Genomic DNA, 21,469 nt, shown 5'->3' on the forward strand with positions numbered 1-21,469 from the left:
CCAGGCTGCCCGGGGCGGCGGTGAAGACGTCCCCAGAGATGTCCGGGGGTCACCGACTGGGACAGGCCGAGACCCCACCGGGCCGCTGAGGGGAGGTGACACACCCCCGCGGCTCCCCGCCCCCCTCCGGCAGGGGGCGCTCTCCGGACCCGCTCCGCGCATGCGCGGCCCTTCCCGCCCGGAAGTGCCCGGGTTTTCTCCCGCCCCTCCCTTCACCACACCGTCCGCGGCGGCTGCCCGCCATGTTCGCGGAGTTGAACGAGCTGCTGGGCGCCTCCCCGCAGCGACCGGAGACGGTGAGAGGGAGGGGGGGTAGGGAGCGGGGCCGCCGTGGAGGCGGCGGGGGGAGGGGCGGCGCGGTGCATGCTGGGAGCTGTAGGCCGGGCGGAGGCCGCGGTGCATGCTGGGAGGGGCGGGGCCTCGTGAGGCGGTGGCGGGAGCGCGGAATGGCGGCGGCCACAGGGCCTCTCCCGCAGCGGTTAACGGTCTCCCGGCCCTTCCCTTCGCCCGGCCTTGGCTCCCCGCGGTTAGGGATGGGTCGGGCCCTGTCCCTGCGGCCTTCGGGTCCCCGTGTATCTGTGCGTGGGCGCGGTCGGGTCGTGAATAACAGCAAAACTGGGAGTAAACCCCGCTCCCCAGCGCTCCTCCGGGCCCTGTGGTGTATCCTAGAGGTTCCTCTGCCTTTAGGAGACTCAATTAATTCAGCTCGTCCAAGCCGTTCTCGTGCTAATGAAATCACGCTGTAACTAAACAGCCTGATCCTGTATAAGAACCGTGAAGCACTTCAAGTAAGAATGTAATAAAATAATGCGTGCGTTACATACTACTTCATGGTTTTCCTGGTAGATACTAGCTTAGATAATAAAAACATGTTTGGGGTGACAATTTATTTTGTAAATCTTGAGTTTCTCTTCTCTCCTTGTAGAGCTTACAATGTGAGTAGGGCAGCTTTCTCCCTGGGCTGGAAAATGCCAGTGAGGGAATTGTCATCTGCCTGGAGCCGGGCAGGGCTGGTCCGCTGGGGAAGAAACACCAGGAGAGCGCTGCTGGATACAGGTTAGGCCCTCCAGGCTTGAAGCAAACCTGGTAGAGGTTGTTGGCTAAGGCTTGGTGGTAACAGTGTCATTCCATAAAGGACAGAGTGGCGCTATGAGCTGTCAATGTGAGCTGGCAGCCCAGCGAGCTCCCGGCACCCCGGGCTTCATCCCCAGCAGCGTGGCCAGCAGGGCGAGGGGGGGATTGTGCCCCTCTGCTGCGCTCTGCTCTGCTCTGGGGAGACCCCCCTGCAGTGCTGCCTCCAGCTCGGGGGCCTCAGCACAGGAGAGACACAGAGCTGGTGGAGCGGGGCCAGAGGAGGCCCCGGAGCTGCTGGGAGGGCTGGAGCCCCTCTGCTGGGAGGACAGGCTGGGAGAGTTGGGGAGGGTCAGCCTGGAGAAGAGAAGGCTCCGGGGAGACCCGAGAGCCCCTTCCAGTGCGTAAAGGGGCTCCAGGAGAGGTGGGGAGGGACTCTGGATGAGGGAGGGGAGCGATGGGATAAGGGGGAACGGTTTGACACTGGAAGAGGGGAGATTTAGGTTCGATATTAAGAGGAAATTCTTTCCTGTGAGGGCGGTGAGCCCCTGGCACATGTTGCCCAGAGAAGCTGTGGCTGCCCCATGCCTGGAGGTGTTCAAGGCCAGGTTGGACGGGGCTTGGAGCAACCTGGGCTGGTGGGAGGTGTCCCTGCCCAGGGCAGGGGGGGTTGGACTAGGTGGCCTTAAAAGGTCCCTTCCCACCCAAGCCATTCTGTGATTCTATGGTAAGCTGAGGCTGCATAAATTCCCAAGTCCCCATGGTTCCCGTGGGTTGATGACTGGGTTTCTGACATGCGAAATGCTGTCTGAGGAGCCCTTGGTGGAGTGTGAGTGTTGGCAGAGAGGAGCCTGTGCTCTAGGGTGGATTTGATGGTGGGTCTGTGGGATGAGCAGGGATGCTGCCATCCACAAGTATGGTTTCAGAGACAGAGGGCTCACCTTGATACAAATAGCAAATTCTGCAGAGCAAAACCATAAGGAGATTTGGCCTCAAGATCCTGGGTTTTGACTTGGCAGCCCAGGCAAGACCTGGCAGAGGAGCTGAACCAAAGGCTCCTCTGTGTGAGGAATTGCCTCGGATTTGAGTTGGCTCTTCCTCTTCCATCAGCCAGGGACTTGGAGCTCCCACCGCACGCTTCAGGTTCCTCCTCGTTGAGGTGTCTGGCAGTAGTGTAGCACCAGAATATGGCTGGCTGCAGAAGGAGTGGTGTTCCCTGCTACCAGAGTTGCAAGACTGAGTTCATACAATGTGATATGGACTAACCTGGTGGCAAATCATGATTATTCTTGTTTTGCAAGGCCCCCTCTGCACTGCTCAGCGTCACCGATGGATGCGCAGAGCCGTGCAGTCCTGGTCCGGGCTCTCCCCCTTGGGAAGCACGGTCCATGGGGTGTGCTGAGATACCTGGCCCAGGCTGGCTGGAAATCGCTGTCCCGCTGTGCTTAAAAAACACCAGCCCTTTGCAAATCTCTCTTTCCTGTCTCTGCCATTCCAATTTCTGCATCTCCATGGTTGGCTTGTGCCATTTTCAAAGTGCTGACAAACGCCTTCACTGCAGGGCTGGTAGATGGATGAAGCTGCCGCCTGCGTGGGTGTATCTGACATGTCACCGCTGAATGCTTGTGACACCCGCTGCTGCCCTGCCAAGGGATTTTGGCAGTTTCTAACAAGTAGCTGCAGCTTCTGCCTTGTAGCCTGCAGGTGGAAAGAGCGTGAAAGCAGAACATGGAGGGAAAGGGCTGGGGCAGGCGCATGGAGAAGGTGCTGCAAGAAAGGCCTTGTGTTTGGAAGCGCTTCATCGCCAGCAGCATCTTTCTGGGCTGGAGAAGGCTGCGCAGAAGGGGGAAGAGAATCGGATGTGCATCTGTGGTGGTGGCTGAGGGCCCGCGGGTTTTCCTCACACCAGCAAACAAGGTCCTGGTGGTGGGGCTGGGTTTTACCTGCTTCTCAGCAGGAGAATTCCTCTTGCCTGGCAGCAAGGGGAAGGCGCTCGCCCTCAGGACCTCCAGGAAACTGGTTGCTTCCAGCCAGCTGCTAAACAATCTGATAAGCATCGTCTGTGGGTATGGGTACAAGAGGACCTGTGTGAAGACATCGTGACCACAGGGCTTTGCAGACCTTGGAAAGCCTCGCAGATTCCTGCTGGCTTTGCATGCCTTCCTCCTTGTGTCGACACGACTGGTAGAACCCCGATTCCCGTATTACTGTCCTGTGCTCTGGAGTTGGTAAAGGCTTTGGGACAGTTCTGTGGCCAGAAACAGGATACTGGAGTTTCCCAGAACTGTTGCCTGCCTTCCTTTCTTTCTTCCTTCCTTTCTTTCTTTTTCTGCCACCAGCTGTGCTTTGGAGATGCACGGTTTGGACTTTTCCACCGCTGGCTAGCTGGACATGCAAGTGTCAGAAATGAAGAATTTTGAGTGCTGTTTAAGCAGCTACAGTGTGACGGCGAGGTGAGGGTTGGCAGGATTTAAGGGCTGATAACTGGAAGGTTTGAAGAAGCGAAATAAGTGTGCTCCGAATGATAAGGTCCTGCCATGTTCTGCGCAGTGTGTGTGGGAGCAAAGGAGAGAGCTTTTTGGGAGCTGGCAGGCGAGGGAGGGGACTTGGAGTGGCATTCAGCCTGCTGTTGCAGGGGGCCGTTGCGGGGAAGTGGGGAGCTGAAGGGGATGGAGTCGTGCAGAAGCTAAACAGCTGAACTTTTGTGCTTGTGCTGTTTGAATCCAGAGACTTCTCCAAGCTTAGAAGTGGAGGATACATCTCGGTGAGATGCTCACTGGGGTGGTGCCTCCTGTTATTGCAGTGGCTGCGGCGGCATAACCCTTTTTTTGGGTGGGAAAGAGCTCGCTCTCTGGCTGAGGCGGAGCAGCTCTTCTCTACCCTGGCTTCTGCTTTGCATTCCCTGCAGACGTGTTCAATATTTGCCATTCCATTAGCACCGCTTTTTAACACGTTTTAGGCACTGGGGAGTTAACTCTGATAGATGGTTTGTGAATTGCCTATGGGTAGATTGCTTGTTGCTGCGAAAGGCTTTTTCTTCTAATAGATTGGGGGAAAAAAAAAAAAAAAAGCATTGATAAGTTCTTTGTGATTAAAAGCAGCCCTTCTATGATTTGTATTGATTAAAGAAACATCTTGACTAAGGTTTTAATGGAAACAAATGCCTTGATGAGACTGGTACTGATAACAAGTGTGCACTGATGAACGGAATTAATTTCCTGCATGATGAAAACAAGGTATACACTTTGCGCAGAAAGCTTTGCTCCAGTAAACAAATTTTGACGATAAGGTTTTCTGCTCTGTCTGAGGTAAGCCTGGAACAGGGAGCAGGGAGGGCTGTTTGGGGACAGGAGAAGCAGCAGCCGTAGCTGCCATTTTAAGCGCACAGGCGACGCTGGCTGTGGCAGTGGGAGAATGGACTGGGAACAGAGTGGGCGGCTGTTGTCCCCCTGCCATCTGTGCCACTTGGAGTAGACAGAAGATGACTGCGAATTGGAGAAGAGGAAGACAGAGCTGAGAGGTGGAAATTGCTCACGGCCAGCCATGACGATGGTGTCCAGCACCAGGGGCACGAATACGTGTGTGCTCTGGATGTGCCGGCACTGGGAAGTGCAGTGCTGCTCGTTGGTGTCCTCTGCAGCAGTTGGGTGTTTCCATGTGAGGAGGTGGCTCTTGGTGGGCACAAGAGCTTGGGGGTCCAGCTGGGGTCTTGGTCTGGCGCAACAGCTTTTAGCTGGTGGGCATGTCTCTCAGAAAGCGGTGAACTTGACATCTTCTGCTCTGTCCAGAGGAAGCGCTGGCATCCCCTTGTAAACAGATGGGTGGCCGGAGCGCTGTTTGCCCACTTCATTCTCTGACTAATACCTGCAGAGATTCCCATAGCCTGAGCAGGCATCTTGTCTACCAAGGTGGAACTGGGAGCAATTTGTGCCTCATCTTCCTCTGTTAAGTGATTTTTGCTTCTTCTTTTTCAGGGTAAATTCACGCTGCTGCGAGACACCAGAACAGATGGCAGCTTCCTGGTGCACCATTTCCTCTCCTTCTACCTCAGAGGTGTGTCAGCAGCAGGATTCTCCAAGGCAAGGGTTTGCCTTTGCCTGCTCCTTGGAGGTTCCTTCAGTGTAAAGTGTTTCTGTGTGAGCAGAGGCTGGTTTTGCCGAGCATGAGGCATCCTCGGATTAGTGCTAAGCTTTGGGGTCAGCGTTTATGGATCCCAGTCCTGAGTTGTTCTTGGGACTTGCTTTATATCCTTGGGTACATCCCATAATGTCTGTGCACCTTGTTTTGTCATTAGTGCAGGGAATGTTGTAAATCACATGGGCATCTGACAATGAGCTGTTGACTGTAGTTCCTTCACGAGCTAGGTGTTTTATAATGCAATTAAAAATATCAGGAACAAGTAACAAATAGATAAGCTGATAGTGAGTAAAGAAACAAACAAAGAGCCTGGCAAGTTGCCTAATTGCTTTTCTGCTAACAGTTTCACCTGTGAGTAACCTACCAGCCCCTGCACAGCGGACGCTGGATTCATGGGCTCCTCCAGCTTTCTGCTGGCAAAGCAGCCAGCCCAGCAAATCTGGTACCTATCAGACTTGAAATTTAGCTCGGAGTGCTGTGCAGGTGGTGGAGCTGAGAGCATCCTCCCCCCCTTAACTGCCACTTCCTCAGCTATGGCTTTACCCCATTTTAAAAAAAAAAATGTTTTTATGTAATGGAACAGAGTGAAACTGCAGGAAAAGCCATGGAGAGCAGGTTATTAACAGTGAGAACTGTTCAGAGCCCCACCAATGCGCTGCCTCAGGGTCTGCCTGCGTCCCCGCACGGCTCTTATAACGTGCTGACCTGGGAGTCGCTGGATGGAGCTGCCCGTCTGCCTGGGAAAAGTCTCATCATCCCTTGTGGGTAGGCAGCGCTTTGGGATTATTAATGCACCTCAAGGCAGGTGTCCTTGCTGTCCCCCTCTCATTTCCACCCCAGGAGCTGGGTACCAGTTACTCTGCGTCTGTAGCACCCCCACGTTGTCCAAGTACCCGCTCGGTGCTGTCCTGGTTTGAGCACGACAGGTGCTCAAAAGCTTTGGGAGCTCCCGAGTGGTCAGTGAAGGCTCAAATGGGGCCACTGACTTGTTCCACTTGAAATCCGTGGCCTGCCCTCTGGCAGGGAGAAGCAAATACTGATTTTGTTCATGCCCAGACCATGAGGCCAGGTTGTCACATGCTGGGTTGTCCAAAATCACATTTTAGTGAGGTGTTTTTGTCAAAATTGCTTGTTCTGTGTGTTTTTCTAGTCAAGGCCACTTGCCCTGCGAGAGCCAAAACAGGGATTTTTGGCACATCACTGGTTTCAGTGGTTCGTGTCACGGTCGGCCGTTGGCCTCCTTGCAGTAATGTCAGCAAACAGTGCCAGGAGATCCCAGGGCAGGGTGGCAGGAGACAGAAAAGGGGCCCTCTACGTTTTTTTATGTCATCTTTTTCTGGTTCTTTTCCTTTCTTTTTAAACTGACTGACATTTTCCCTGATGTGGAAATTCTGTCGAAAGGTGAAAATTGAAAGCCCAGCCATGAGCAAGTGAGGGGCTGCCTAGACCTGTCTCGTTTCAAGGTCTTTCCAGACAGATTTGTAGCCTGACTGCTGTGATTTATGTGCTTTGATAATGGCAGCTTGCAAAATGGAAATGATAACGTGGCTTTTTGTCTTCCCACCCAGCTGGCTGTAAGGTTTGCTTTGTGGCCCTGCTCCAGTCCTTCAGTCACTATAACATCGTAGCACAGAAGCTGGTAAGTCTGTTGGCTTGGGTTAATAATCACAGGTCCGGGTAGTCGCAGATGTAGTTTCATTAGTGCTCTGGGGAGAAAAATGCCGTGGTGCCTGCGTCCCTGGGGCATCTCTGTACGCCTGCGGGATGCACTGGCTGTACAGCACAGGAGCTCCTGAGGTGACTTTATCCTCTGTCCTGTGGTTACGTTGTGATAAAGTGCTTTGGGCTGAATCACCTGTAGATTGAGAAGGACACCTACCTGTATGCCTCTTTTGGCCTCTGGGCCAAGCCGTCAGTTTGAGCTGTCTGAGGAGCCACAAGCGCTGAGCGTGTTCTTAGGGATTTCCTTCCTGTGGTGAGTCAGGTGAGGATTATGTGTACCCTGAAACGAGGAAACGGAGAAACAAAGTAGACACGGTCGTTCCCAGTGTCAGCAAATCAGTTTGAGCTCTGGCTTTAAACTGCATCTCTCAGCTTTTTGTACAATGCTTAGGTGTGAAATGCTCCCGTTGGGAAGTCCAAGTGACCTTCCAGGGCTGAAGGGATGAGGGCTTGCATCGGTCATCCCTCCTCCGCGTCTGCTGGAAATCCCAGCAGCGATGCTGCTTATAAACTTCCAGGTGTTGAAGAACCAAGTGTTGCAATAACGGTGTACTCCCCACAGCAAATGTGGGTTGTGTTTTGGTGCTTGCTTAACAACTGTATTTTATTTGCTACTCATTTTTTACCTTTTAAAAGGAGATCAATGGTCTGAGAGCTCAGACCTAAACTAAATAAAACAGACAGAGCGAACGAAGCACTTCCCTGTGGAGCTTTAATTCACAGGCAGATACTCAACGTGCGATTTCCCTGCAGAGCAGATTCCCCACCAGCCTCTGCGAGCGCTGAATAGTTCTGGGCTTCATGGTGTGGAGAAGGGGAAATCTTGCGGGGGGGAATTTGCTAAGTGGGACAGGAAATGGGACACAGCAACCGGTGTAGGTAGGAGATTCAGCTGTTAAATACGGGATCCTTGCTGGCTCTAAAAGCAGAGTTGTGTTCGTTGGTGTGTTTCCTAATGCGGCAAAATTTCCTGGTGCACAGCTTGTGCGTGTGCTTTTAATAGGTGCTGTTGTCATCTCCCTCGTGGGAGAGTCTGAGAAGGGAGAGAACATGAGGATTAGCTGGAGCATGCGTGCGATGCAAATCGAAATGATTTGCTGTCTGATGCTTCAACAGAAAGGTTACTGACATGAAGAGAGGTGATAAGAAGAACAATACAGCTTGCCCAGGGGAGTTCAGAGAAGCGATTACATTTGCCCGCAGCGGTGAGCTGTCCCTGTCCCGTTGGTTTCACGTTTGAGTCAGTCTTGCGTTATAACTTCACAGGTGCCCGTGCGGTCGGTTGTTGTGAATTCCTCCTAAGCTCCGAGGAGTTGGAGGTCTTAATATCAGTTATTTATATCTGTCTGAGTTCCCGTAAGATCTTGTCTCTGCCTTAATCCTTCTTTGTCTAAATGAACACATCAGGTTCAGTAAAGGTGTTTTTTGGGGGGGGTTGTTTCACTCTTAGACTTGCTTAAAAATTTGTTGCTGGAGGTCTCTGCTGGAGACCAGCCGGGGTGTCATTTACACGGCTGTAGCAAACCCCAATTTCAGGCAGAACCCTGAGCTGTGTCATGCTGCAGTTAGGTGTGCTGTACGCTCCAGCAAACGACTGGCTGCTCCCTTCCCACCTCCTCTTCCTTGGTGGCGAGCTCCTGGCTCTCTATGTGGGCCAGCGGAGTTGCAGGGGGTCAGGCTGTAGTTCCTCTGGGAACTGCTTGGAAGAATGCCAATGGAATCCTGGGCTGCATAGGGAAGAGTGTGGCCACTCTTGTGCTCTAGGCAATCCTGCTTTGGCAGGGGAGTTGGACTAGATGATTTCTGGAGGTCCCTTCCAATACTGAAACTCCGTGATTCCGTGAATCTGGTCCATGGGCAGCCACCTGCATTATGTTATCCCATCCACAGGTTAAATGTGCTACACGTAATCATTCCTAGCAGAAGATGATGCGCTTAGGAAAGATTGCTACTGGAAGAGCTTCATAACTTAGTGATGCTCCTCTTCCTGCTGGGAACGGGGTGGTCACAGGCCTGGGAGGAAGGATCCTGGAGCCAGGGTCATATTATACAGTCTTAACAGCCATGTTTTGTGGATCTGGTGCTTTAGCAGCTGATGTCTGGTGATATACCGAATATTTATATATAATTGAAGTAACGCTTGCCTTACATGCTGCTTCCCCACAGTGTTTCCAGGTCTTACCAGTCCAGAACCAGTTCCTTATGTGTTAGCTAAATGCAGTGATGTATTTTTATTTGCAGGAAAAAGCTCCCCTGGATTTTTGTGCCCGTGCTGGCTCTACAATACTGGCTTCACACTTTTCCTTTTCTGCAAATCCCGCTCTTTGCATGAGGATCTGCACTCTATTTAAGGGACAGTTATGTCATGACCTTGTAGAGAACATGCTGGGCCATAGCAAGTCTAATAGCACCAGGGCAGCCTGCCAGGTTGGTGTTCCCACCCTCATTTGTACGATGTTGGTTTTGTTTTAAAGGAAAAACATATTTATCCCCATTTGGTCTCCCTCTCGCTTGCTCCCCTGTTCCCTGCCACAGCACTGAGATCACAGAGCAGAGGACATCGCCCGGTCACCTCTGCTTTCCCCTGCAGGTAGTTGTACAAGAGAAGAGATGTTGGCCGGTTGCCCGATCGCAGATCGTCGCACTTTGTACCACGGCTGCGTTCACTATTTGAGCTAATGACCGCTGCCTTGCACGCTTCATTACTAGTCCTCTCCTGCAAATATTTTGCTTTCCCTTATGTAATGGCCAGCGGCGAGCGGCGGTTCTGGTTTGAAGGGACGTCACTGCTGGCAGGCGGGTGGGCTGCCACACTGCCTGGCTGGCAACGTCCCGGACGGACGAGAACAGTTGTGCTCCATTGCGGAGCTCACAGCTCCAGTCACCCCGAGCTGCTGTTTCAGAAGCATTTCTGGGCTTGATCGATAAATGACAGATTGCCAGAGATAATGTCTATGTGTTCCCGGTGATAATGGGCCGTGGTGCTGTGAGATAATGAAAGCTTTCAGGGATGGTAATGCAGGCTGTTTGGGTGCTCTGCGGCACTGGGGCTCTGCAGCAGGGACGTGCATAGTGTCTGTGGCAGTCAGGCAGGTGCCGTTGGACATTTTGAGCACTTTTTCCACCATCTCCGAACTATCCTGATGCTTCCTGTGCTGCTTCTAGAAGTTATGTTGGGTGGGCTGCTAGCTGGGAGATGAGCAGAGGTTTGCTACGGCAGGTTGACTGCAGTGGGGTGAGTCCAGGTCTCCATCCGATGCTGTCCTTCTGGGACCTGGTTCCCCAGTTGGAAAATGAGACTGGACTTGCTGGATCCACCCAGGAACGTCATGGCATGGAGGGGATTGAATTCCTGGTCTGACCCACGAGCATATTGCCGCTGGCTGCCTTCCTCTCATGCTGTGGCACTTCTCTCTGTCGTCCAGGCAGGCCCTGGTGTCACAGCACAGAGCTTCTGGGTATTTTAAAAAGGGGACACTTTCCTTGCTGCTCTTGAAGTATAGAGAGTTTGTGTGTGCAGGAAATGGCTGAAACAAAGTTAAAATAAGTTTCTGAATTATTGACATTAATAGTGAATTTAGCCACTGCTGTAGCAAAGCATTTCAGCAAGTGCCGAGTCCTGTGGCCTCCAAAAATTCACGAGAGGATGAGGGTTGTGAGACTGCCATGCAACCCAGCCCTGCTTTATGGCACGTCAGGTATTTGCCGGCCGTTCCCGGCTCCTGGCCTGCTGCATAAAGGTTCTTCTGTCCTTGGCTGCAAATTTTTTCCATCGTGTGTGCTTGCAGTTGCCCAAGAGGCTTTCCTTAGCTCTCCGTTCCTGCCCTGCTTTCTGGCATGGTTTTAGTGAGTAAATATCACCTGGAAAAGCCGAATCCCTCCGCCTACAGCCCACATCAGCCTCTGCTGGGCTTGGGGCTTGCAGGAGGTATTGGCAGGGAGAACGAAGCTCCCTGTGCTCTGTAAGAGTCTCATTGTTAGGAATTACTGCTCCTGGCTTGCCTGGGAGAAGGGGAAAAGAGTGGAGACAATGTGGATTAGAGGAGGTGAGAGTGTGCTGCAACACTGGCTGGTTAATGCTGTTCATTGAGAAGGTGCTTGAAAACAAAAGGGATGTGGCCAAAAGTGCTGGCTGGTGCCTTGCCTGAGGCTCTCTTTCCCGGAGTTGGAGTTTTTGTGGCAGGTGGGACTGATTCCCTCCCAGAAGCATGCTTGGAAGACCAGGAAAAAGAAGGGCAAGCTCAGGGCTGATTTAAAAACTGCATGTGAGGTGGGGACACGTCAGACATCCTTTTGCGCTGGAGGAGCCTCCGCTTGTCAAAGTATCCCCTGGCCGTGATGGAAGACATTGCCTCCAATCCGTTGTTTTCTAATTGCCGTAGACAGCGTTTTCTGGCAGCAGCCCTGATGAATGGATCTCTCCCCTTCGCTGGGAGGGAAAGCAGTGGAAATCTGTCTTTCCTCTCATTAGCACTGAACATGTGGCAACTGATAAGCCTTGCAGGAGCTCAGGGGTCATCTTCCTGGGAAGGACCTCTTCCTTATCTACCCAGACCTTCTCTCTGGAGGTCCTCGTGTGGAAATGCCACTCTCACGATGCAGCTGGGCCCAGCCCCTCGCAGGGATCGTCTCATTATCAGATGCTTAAGATGTGGCTTTACAATCTTTTTATTTTTTAAATAAAAAAGAGAAAAAAAAAAAGGGTTAAAATGGTGGCACTGACATTTTCATGTCAGGATAACCGGAAGGTTGAGCAGGTGAAAAGAAAGGGTAGAAAGCAGAAGGCAGAAGTGGACACATCACTTTGCTGTCTCTCCCTCTCGCGTGTGAGCAAAGAGAGGTGGCTCTTGGGGTGTCATGAGGACTGGGAAACGCTTGGAAAACCTCCGAGGTCTTTTCAAAAGAAGGTGTTGGGACAGTGCCAAGCACAGCGCTCTTAGGTGCTCGAGGTCCTGGGGGAAGAGCTGCTATGAGCCTTCCCCTTGCTGGGCAACTCAGACTCTGTGCTCAAGCATCCTGCAGACCCCAGTATAGGTTAGGGGCGGACCTGCTGGGAAGTAGTTCTGAGGAGAAGGATCTGGGGGTCCTAGTAGACAGTAAATTATCCATGACCCAGCAATGTGCCCTTATCGCCAAAAAGGCCAATGGAATCCTGGGCTGCATAGGGAAGAGTGTGGCCAGTAGGTCGAAGGAGGTCATTCTCCCCCTCTACTCTGCACTGGTGAGGGCACAACTGGAATACCGTGTCCAGTTTGGGGCTCCCCAGTTCAAGAGAGACAGGGAACTGCTGGAGCGAGTCCAGCGAAGGGCAACTAAGATGATGAAGGGATTGGAGCATCTCCCGTATGAGGAAAGGCTGAGGGCACTGGGACTCTTTAGCCTGGAGAAGAGAAGGCTGAGGGGAGACCTTATTATGGCGTACAAGTATCTAAAGGGTGGGTTGGAGGAGGATGGAGCCAGGCTCTTTTCAGTGGTTCCCAGTGACAGGACGAGGGGCAATGGGCACAACTTGGAACATAGGAAGTTCCGTTCAAACACACAGAAAGACTTCTTTACGGTTCGGGTGGCAGAGCACGGGCACAGGCTGCCCAGGGAGGGGGGGAGTCCCCTTCTCCGGAGATTTTCAAGCCCCGCCTGGATGCAGTCCTGAGGGATGTGCTCTGGGCCATCCTGCTTTGGCAGGGGAGTGGGGCTGGATGATCTCTAGAGGTCCCTTCCATCTCTGAAAACTCCGTGATTCTGTGATTGTTTAGGAAAAAGAGCAAAAATCTGTATTTTCTGTGACGCTTAAAAAGTTCCTGGTCAAAAGCACCAGCGCTGCTGGTGTGGGCCTCTTCCAGTGTTCAGGCAGAAGCCAGTCCTGGCTTAAGGTAAGGGCTCCTGCCCCTGCCCTAGGACTTGCCTCTGTTGCTGACCAGTCCTGCTCTGCCACCCTCTTCAGAGGGTTCAAAATCTCGCAGCATCCCGGAGGGATGTCTTCTCTTGGGGGATATGGGAACCGCTTTCTCAGGATCCTTGTTTCTGGTTCCTGGCCTCTGCCTCACCAGTTCTGCCAGTCGAGCAATACCGCATTGAGCTAAACCTTCCTGAACTCTTTGTAAACCGTCTATCTCACCATCTCATCCACCTACCTGCTGTGTTGTGCAACAGCCCTATTTCCAGGCTGCCGAGATGCTGCAAATCTTGGCGTTAATGCTCCTTTGTTCCATTTTAAGAAATGGCAGTCCCGTTGTGAAATGTGGGAAGCAACCCACACTGCAAAGCCGAACAAATTTGCACTTCTGCCTGCTGGGGAATGCACGGTTTGGCTGAGGTTTGAAGCCAGTGTGCATGAGATGTCTTTGTATGATCACGCCAGTAACAGGTACTAAATTTTCTCCTGAAAGGTGGACCGATGCAGTCACCAGTAAGCTGAAGAGCTATAAAGAGGTTGGCAAAAGTAGCCCTCGGTGATGAAAGAAAGGAGGATGAGGAAGGAGTTCAGGAATTAGATCTCCAGTTGGGGTCTTATGCGTGTCTGCTGCAGGTCTGCCAGGGCTTTCTCTGTTGGGGCTGGATGTGCCCGGCATGTGGCTCTTGAGGTCAACCTCATCGTGAAGCAGGGCTGAGAGCAGGAAACCTCAGTGTGAGTTAGAGTCACGGCCCCAGGCGGTTTGTCACGGGCCCTCCTCCTTCTCCAAAGAGGAGTTGGGGCTGAGGCTGCTTCCCGTGGGAGCCCCGGCCAGGCTGCTCTCTCCCGCCCGTTGTGCAAGCGCCGGGGTGCCCAGCCCACAGCGTTCTCCAGGTCCGGGCTGTGCCTCGCTCAGGTGCGTGGGTTGTGCCGGGGGGTCATTATTGCCACAGCGATGACTGGGAGATAGTGAAAACCAAGGGCTTTTGCCACCTAAGGAGGGTGGCCGAAGAAAGGCAAGGGCAAGGACCCCAGCAGGGTCCTTGGGGCAGCGTGCAGAAGTCCATCCCCATCCTCTCCCTGCCTCTGGGTAAGAAGCTGTTTTTCTCCCGTGCAATGACGCTGTTGTCTTCCCAGGAGCGATTCCAGGATGTTTGAACCACCCATATCAGTGGGGTTTTTTCCCTCCTGGCAAAATACAGGAGAGCAAATGTGTCCACCAGTGTGTGTAACAGAACTGCCTCTCACATCCCCTGTGCAAGAGTCCCCGAGGCATAGGCTTTGTTAACACATTTAGGTTAGACCTGATGAAAATCGGCTGTCGATCTGCTTGGTTCTGTTTGCACCATTCCTCCGAAGCTGTTCGCTCTGCAACATCACGTTTTCTTCTCTCGAGGGAGTCAGTCTGACAGCTGCCAAAGAACGGGGACAGCTTGTCTTCTTGGAAGGCCTCAAGTCCTGCCTCGACCTCTTGTTTGGAGAGGAGGAGGAACAGTCAGCACAGCCCAGTCCTCTCCAGTTTATAAGGTAAACCTGAGCGGTCGGTGGTTCTGCTGGGCTCGGCAGATCCCCCTGCACAGACCGTTTCCCCCCTCGTGTCCCTGCCCGCTGCAGCCAACACAGAGAGTAGCAGTGATGCCCACGGCTGAGACCCGGCTCCTTTTGGGCTCCCCTCCGGGGCCCAAGGACTCGGTAGCTGGACACGTAAGAGAAGGGAAATGTCAGTGCCGTGCGCACTGCTGTGCTTGTCCTGCCCTGTCTCTCCCTGTTGCTCAGATCCTGTCCCCCTTCTCCAGCATTTCAGGGCAATTTCTACCCCCATCCTCATTGCCAAGCATGTCATAGGTCTACAGAAAATTTATTCCAGCACTCAACGTGTTTGTGTCGAGAAAAACTCCATCCCAGCAGTTCCGTTCCTCTTCTTAGTTATTCTGATTTTTATTCTCATCCAAGAGAACAGTGCTGCTTTAACCATGCTGGCTGTCGTTTTTATTCCCCCTTCACTTTCTCCATGTCCCTGATGATTTGACAGAAAAATCCACTGAGGGCTGTTAAATTGGAAGGTGTCACCTCTGGGTCAAGCAGCCTCTGGGCAAAGACAGACATGTACTTGGTCTGTTCCTGTATGCTCCTGGCTCTCCACTGTTTCAGACTCATGCTGGGGTGGATGAGCCTTTGGTGAGACTCAAACCTCATGAGGTTCAACAAGGCCAAGTGCAGGGTCCTGCACCTGGGTGGGGGCAACCCCTGGTGTCCATCCAGGCTAGGGATGGAGGGATGGAGAGCAGCCCTGCCAAGAAGGACTTGGGGGTGCTGGGGGGGGGGGAAAGCTGGCCATGAGCCGGCAATGTGCGCTGGCAGCCCAGCGAGCCCCCGGCATCCCGGGCTGCATCCCCAGCAGCGTGGCCAGCAGGGCGAGGGGGGAATTGTGCCCCTCTGCTGCGCTCTGCTCTGCTCTGGGGAGACCCCCCCACAGTGCTGCCTCCAGCTTGGGGGCCTCAGCGCAGGAGAGACATGGAGCTGGTGGAGTGGGGCCAGAGGAGGCCCCGGAGCTGCTGGGAGGGCTGGAGCCCCTCTGCTGGGAGGACAGGCTGGGAGAGTTGGGGGGGTTCAGCCTGGAGAAGAGAAGGCTCTGCGGAGACCTCCGAGCCCCTTCCAGTGCGTAAAGGGGCTCCAGGAGAGGTGGGGAGGGACTCTGGATGAGGGAGGGGAGCCATGGGACGAGGGGGAACGGTTTTAGACTGGAAGAGGGGAGACTGAGATGAGATATTGGGAAGAAATTCTTGACTGTGCGGGTGGTGAGCCCCTGGCGCAGGTTGCCCCGAGAAGCTGTGGCTGCCCCATGCCTGGAGGTGTTCAAGGCCAGGTTGGACGGGGCTTGGAGCAACCTGGGCTGGTGGGAGGTGTCCCTGCCCAGGGCAGGGGGTGGGACTGGATGGCCTTTAAAGGTCCTTTCCCACCCAAACCATTCTGTGATCCCTGGAGCAGGGCAGAAGGGTTTCACCACACACAGGCGAGTGAAAGAGTGACTGTAAGGAAGTGCAGGACCTGGTGACTGTCACTGCAGTGGGGACAGCTGGGAGGGTGCAGGCTGGCATTCCTCACGTTGGGTCAGTGGGTGAGGAGGGGGGGACACAATGCGTGAGTGGACCAAGTCCCTTGAGATCTGCTGCTTCTCTTACAGTGAGAGCGCTTCCAACCTCAAAGCCTTGTTTGACTTCATCCGAACATCTCTGACTCCTGTCAGCGGCGACTCCTGGAAGGGCCCCGTGCTGCTGGTGGACGACCTCAGCGTCCTGCTCAGCCTGGGCGCCACGCCGGTGGCGGTGCTGGACTTCATCCACTACTGCAGAGTTGCGGTGTGCTCCCAGCTGAAGGTACTACTCCCTCCACACGCAGCGTCCTGTACTCTATGTGTACAAAAGAGCTTCTGGAGCAAAGCCTGGCTTTCTTTTCTTTTTCTATGTGTGCATGATGATGTTTTGAAAGGCTTTGGCTGTCCAAGAAATTCAAATCATTGCTCTAGGGCCGCTCTCCGGAGTTGTGTTAGTCCCTGGAGTTCCAGTGTAGGGTCCTTTGCAACTGGTTTCCCAGGAGGTGATGCCCAGAGGAGGGCTCTGTGTGTCCCTGACACGTGAGCCGAGCTCCAAAGTGTAAAATATTGTTTCTCAGAGCTCCTGGCTCTCCAGAGATCTCAACTCACACCTATGTGTGTGTGCGTGTGGGAGGGCAGGGAAGGAAACGGGTTAGGAAGGTTGTGAGGGGCTGGTGAGTCTGGCAGGGGACAGAGAGGAAGGTCCACTTGGAGGGGACGCGAGTCTCTGCTTCCACCAATCTTCAGTGTTGCTGTGTGTGGCACCGGCTGGTTTCTAAGGGCGTGTGACCTCGCAGCACTTCTACAAAGATCTCCCCAGCGATGTGCTAACTTCTGAGAGCATCGCAGCCAAAACTCGTTACAGTCACGTCCATCCTTTGCTGTTTACATTGCAGCGTCCCCCACCCTGGCCACTTCTCTCTCTGCTTGAGTGAGAAATAAAAGTAGACGGTGTCAGGTTTTGTTATCCTGCACTTCGTATGGTGCCAGGGTGTTTGTGCTGTAAACGCTGACAGGGAACGTTCCTCTTGCTGAGAATATTTACCTCGAAAATAGCAAAAAAAAAGATGATAAATTGTGCTAACACATTTCTATTTCTGTATAGGATGTTCTGAAGCTTTAAAGTACATTTTAATTGATTGGGAATTTCATGTTATTTTAAGTCCTCGGTGACCTGCCTGGGCTGAGGCAAAGACTCTTGGGATGTATTTTTAACAGAGGTGGTGTTGCGTTGGGGAGCTCTTTGCTTCTTGCGAGAGCTGTGAAGGTTTGAGCATCGCAGCTCTGGCTGCGGCCGTTCGGTCATGTCTTTATTTAGCTGTTCTGAATTCATTCAGAGAGGTGCCATTTGCGTGGCCTGACAGACTGGTTTAACCAGACAGCTGTCTTGTAACAAAGGCTCGATGTATTTTTAGGCTGCGTATTACATATATATGTGTGTATGTGTATATGTATACACAATATATATACAACGAATTGTTTCAGAGTTTTATATAGGTATCTGCTGTTTATTTTCCTGGTGGACATTAGCTCAGAAGCAGATGCCGTGCCAGGGGATGTCGACGTTGCTTGGTTAACATCTGTGCAAGCTCCTCCTGCTATCTCCCCTTCCTTACCCTGAGTGGTTTAGGAATCAGCCAGGGGGGCTCACCGCTGCCTGGTGCTCTTGTTCCAGGGGAACATCGTGGTGCTGGTTCACAGCAACGAGGATTCAGAAGACGAGGAAAACGAACTGGTGGTGAATTCCCTGTGTCATCACAGTGACCTGATCCTGTGGGTGGAGGGGCTGGCGACCGGCTTCTGCAAGGACGTTCATGGGCAGGTAACGCACGGGGGAGCACGGAGAGGTGGCACATGTTAAGGTCACACACAACACTGCCTGCAGGCCCAAGGGTAGGCGAGATGTTCTCCGCTGGCCCAGGACTAGCCTGGTCTGCAGCACGGCTAAGGACTAACAAGCAGCCTTGTTGTGGTCACCAGGATCTGCTGGAGCACCCGGCTGTGATTCTGCTTCTGTGGGGATGCTCAGGGACATCCTGCCGCCTGGGGATTCCCCCTCCCCTGGAAGCTGGAAGGGGTTTATACAGCAGCTGCAGTGCAGGCTGTATCCCAGAGTGATGGCAGAGGAATCCCAGACTGGTAAGGGTTGGAAGGGCCCTCTGGAGCTCCCCCAGTCCCACCCCCTACCAGAGCAGGGGCACCTCCAGCAGTGGCACAGGACATGTCCAGGAGGGTTTGGAATGGCTCCAGAGTGGGAGACTCCCCCCCTCTCTGGGCAGCTGTGCCAGTGCTCTGCCGCCCACACAGCAAAGAAGTTCCTCCTCAGGTTTAGATGGAACTTCCTATGGTCAAGTTCGTGCTTGTTCCCTCTTGTCCTGTCACTGGGCACCACTGGAAAAAGACTGTTCCCATCCCCCCGGCACCCTCCCTTTAAGGAGTTATGAGTGTTGATAAGATCCCCCCTCAGTCTTCTCTTCTCCTGGCTAAAAAGCCCCACGTCCCTCAGCCTTTCCTTGTAAGAAAGATGTTCCAGTCCCCAAATCAGGAATATCTAGTTAGAATCATAGAATAGTTTGGGTTGGAAGGGACCCTAAAGACCATCTCGTTCCACCCCCCTGCCCTGGGCAGGGCCACCTCCCCCCAGCCCAGGTTGCTCCCAGCCCCGTCCAACCCGGCCTTGAACACCTCCAGGGATGGGGCAGCCACAGCTTCTCGGGGCAACCTGTGCCAGGGGCTCACCACCTGCACAGCCAAGAATTTCTTCCTAATATCTCATCTAAATCTCCCGTCTTTCAGTGTAAAACCATTACTCCTCCTCCTAGTGCTACAAGTTCCTGGGAAACTTCCCCAAACTCTCCTGTGGGTGGATCTCAGCCTGGCTTGTAGTGATCTGGGCTGGGAGGGCAGCTGGGTCACTGGGGACTGGCGGCTGCATGGTCTGTCATCAGGGGCTGCCACCAGAGGCACCTGGTTACAGGCACTTGTGTGATATTTGTTTTTAATGAGTGATCTCCTTTCCCTGCCGGCCAGCAAGAGGCGTGGAGGGTGAGGATGCTGTGACTGCGACAGCCAAAGGGATGATATTCCTCTTCCTTTCCCTTTGCAGATTAAAATAATTAGGAGAGTGTCCTTGGAGCTGACAGCGGAGCAGGATCACATCCAGATCTACCAGTATAAGATCCAGGACAAGAATGTCACCTTTTTTGCGAGAGGGCTGTCAGCTGCTGTCCTGTGATACTGCAGAGCGCTGTGAGAGCAACGTCGGGGAGACTGGCAACCTCTAGTCTGGACGTGCCACCAAACCAGCCTGGCTGCATCACCAGCGCCTTCCAGGAGCGCGGTGCAGCAAACTGACCCAGGAGGGAAGCTTAAACACGTGTTGAACTGCATGCCAACGAGGGGATTAGCCTGCCCGGAGCTTGCCGCATCCCTTTGTCCTCCCACCCCGTTCCCAACGTATGGAGGCCAAGAGGAAGAGCAAAAACTTGCAAGAATGGCCCTCAGAGCGTGTAAATACAAGCAGGGGGGATGCCCGGCAGGCTGGGCCGTGCCTCACCTTTTCCTGTGTTATGGCATGGCAGTGCCAGGTGCTGCTTCGTTGGAGGGATCACCCCACCCTCCCGCTGGCATTTAACGAGATGACACAGAGCGGGTGGAGGCAGGGATGGTCCGGGAGCGTGTTGCAATTCTTACTTTTCTCCCAGCTCTGGCACAGAAGAGATTTGCTCAACTCCCAATTTCCACAGAATTAAAACATCTATAGCTACACGTACAGTCCCTCGCTGTGCTGCTGCGAGACCTAAAGGCTGCCCGGCTTGGTTGATCCCGTGCTTTGTTTTGTTCCTTTCCCTCTTTTCACGTGAAACCACCGTGTCTGTGTGTGTCTGTTTAGCATGTGGCTTCCCAAGCTCGTCCTTGGCTTTGGGCAATGGACAGACGCCGGTACATGAGTCTGTCTCGGCCGCTGCTTCCTGATTGCAAATCATTACTCGCAGTTATATGACCTGCCTGTATTGAAGCACCGTTGGGGGCTAATCACTAGTTTTAATTCGATAAGGGTACAGTCATTAGGTAACCATGGATCTCTACAGGAAACCCTCCCCATGGGCTCCTGGCAGGGGAGAGAGATGGGTATCTCCTGAGCCGGGGTGAGGACACGGCTTTGGGTCCCCCTCCCTCCCCACGGATGTGAGGGCAGTCCCGGGAGCAGACCTGGAGGTCTCCTGGAAGATGCTCTGGTTGCAGCGGGAGAGAAGTAACATCCCGCTTGTGAGAGAAGAGCGACCTGCCCGGTTCTTTGCAGCTCCAGAGATGGGGTAACAACTCTGTTTCTGCTTTTGCCATGCAGAAACACGGGTCCCAGTGACCCATCCTGCCATGGGTTTGGGAACGGTCCCCTTTGGCTTGAGTTTGGGGAGCCCTGGCACGCTTGGAGGCTGTGGCTGCTCATCGATAGCAGCCCAGGGAGACTGGGCAGGCTCTGGGGATTGTGGTGAGTGCCAGGGAAGTCGGGAGGGTGAGCAGGACCCCGCGTGTGCTTTAGGATCACTTCACTCTGCTATGTCAGGACATAGCCTGTGGGTCTCCATGCTGCCAAGGAGAGCGCCAAGTTGTGTCTCCAGCCCAGCATCGCTCAGCAACCTCCCAATTCCCAGGTTCAGGTGGTGCCTGCTGGGCCTGACCCCACAGCGTCACGGGCCCAAATTATCCATGGTGGGTGAGTCCCGGGCTGCCCGTGTGCATGGCTCAGGCAGGTGGCTGGATCCCGTGGCACGTGGCATGTGGGTGGTGCTTGGGGTGCCCAGCCCAGCGTGGTAGCCAGCTTGGAAGCAGTCAGGTCCAGATCTTGCTGTGACCAAACCCTCATCCAACCTCCGTGTGGAGGCAGAGCAGGGAACACCATCATGGCTTGGGGTCCCGAGCGCCCCCGAGCTGCGCACAGAGCCCGGGGCTTCTCGGGAAGGTTCCTGGTAGCAGATGGTGCCTGGGCTGGCAAAGTACCGTACCCTGCCCTGGCAGAGGCAAGCTGGTGGCTTGGTCTCCTCCCATGTCACACGAACCTTCAGGCTGTTGCCTGCTCTACCTTTCTGGGGTAAAACACCTTTTTCAGCTGCCAGCCACGGAAGCGGCAGAGCCCAGCACCGTTGCTGCTGGCCTGGCATGGTGGCAGTGCCCAGGGGACGATGCCTGGTCACAATCTGCAAAGGGAGGACGAGATGACTAGTAGGGCTTGGGGAAGGGAGCTACTAGCTCCAGTCGCTGCAGGCACCACGGCTGCTTAAAATGCATGTGTAATGGGCACATAATGGTGGATAATTGAAGTAATACCTGTATGATTAGATTCCCCTTGGAGAGATCCCAAAACATCCCTGCTCCAAGGCTCTGCCTCCCTCCTCTGAAACCGGCAGGGTGACTGCAAGCATCTCTGGTGGCTTTTGCCCAGTTCTTTCTGCCCTCAATCGATGCCTGCATCCAAGTGGGAAACCAGAGGTTGCCCTGGGCTTGGAGGCAGGGCACCATGCGAGGAGCAGCACCCCAACCCCTGGTGTTCCCGT

General features: G+C 53.8%; 1 protein-coding gene across 1 annotated transcript; it reads left to right on the plus strand.

Annotated features, from left to right (window-relative positions):
- Positions 1-242: 242 nt before the first annotated feature.
- ELP6 (elongator acetyltransferase complex subunit 6) lies at positions 243-19,682 on the plus strand (the record flags this gene model as incomplete). Its single annotated transcript, XM_082479681.1, has 7 exons — positions 243-296; positions 5,046-5,124; positions 6,777-6,847; positions 14,217-14,347; positions 16,005-16,197; positions 17,590-17,736; positions 19,021-19,682. The coding sequence occupies 7 exons, from the start codon at positions 243-245 to the stop codon at positions 19,147-19,149; spliced, it is 804 nt and encodes a 267-aa protein (XP_082335807.1). The 3' UTR covers positions 19,150-19,682.
- Positions 19,683-21,469: the final 1,787 nt, after the last annotated feature.

This window comes from Vanellus vanellus (assembly GCF_965231255.1).
Source record: "Vanellus vanellus genome assembly, chromosome: 2".
Taxonomy (NCBI): Eukaryota; Metazoa; Chordata; class Aves; order Charadriiformes; family Charadriidae; genus Vanellus; species Vanellus vanellus.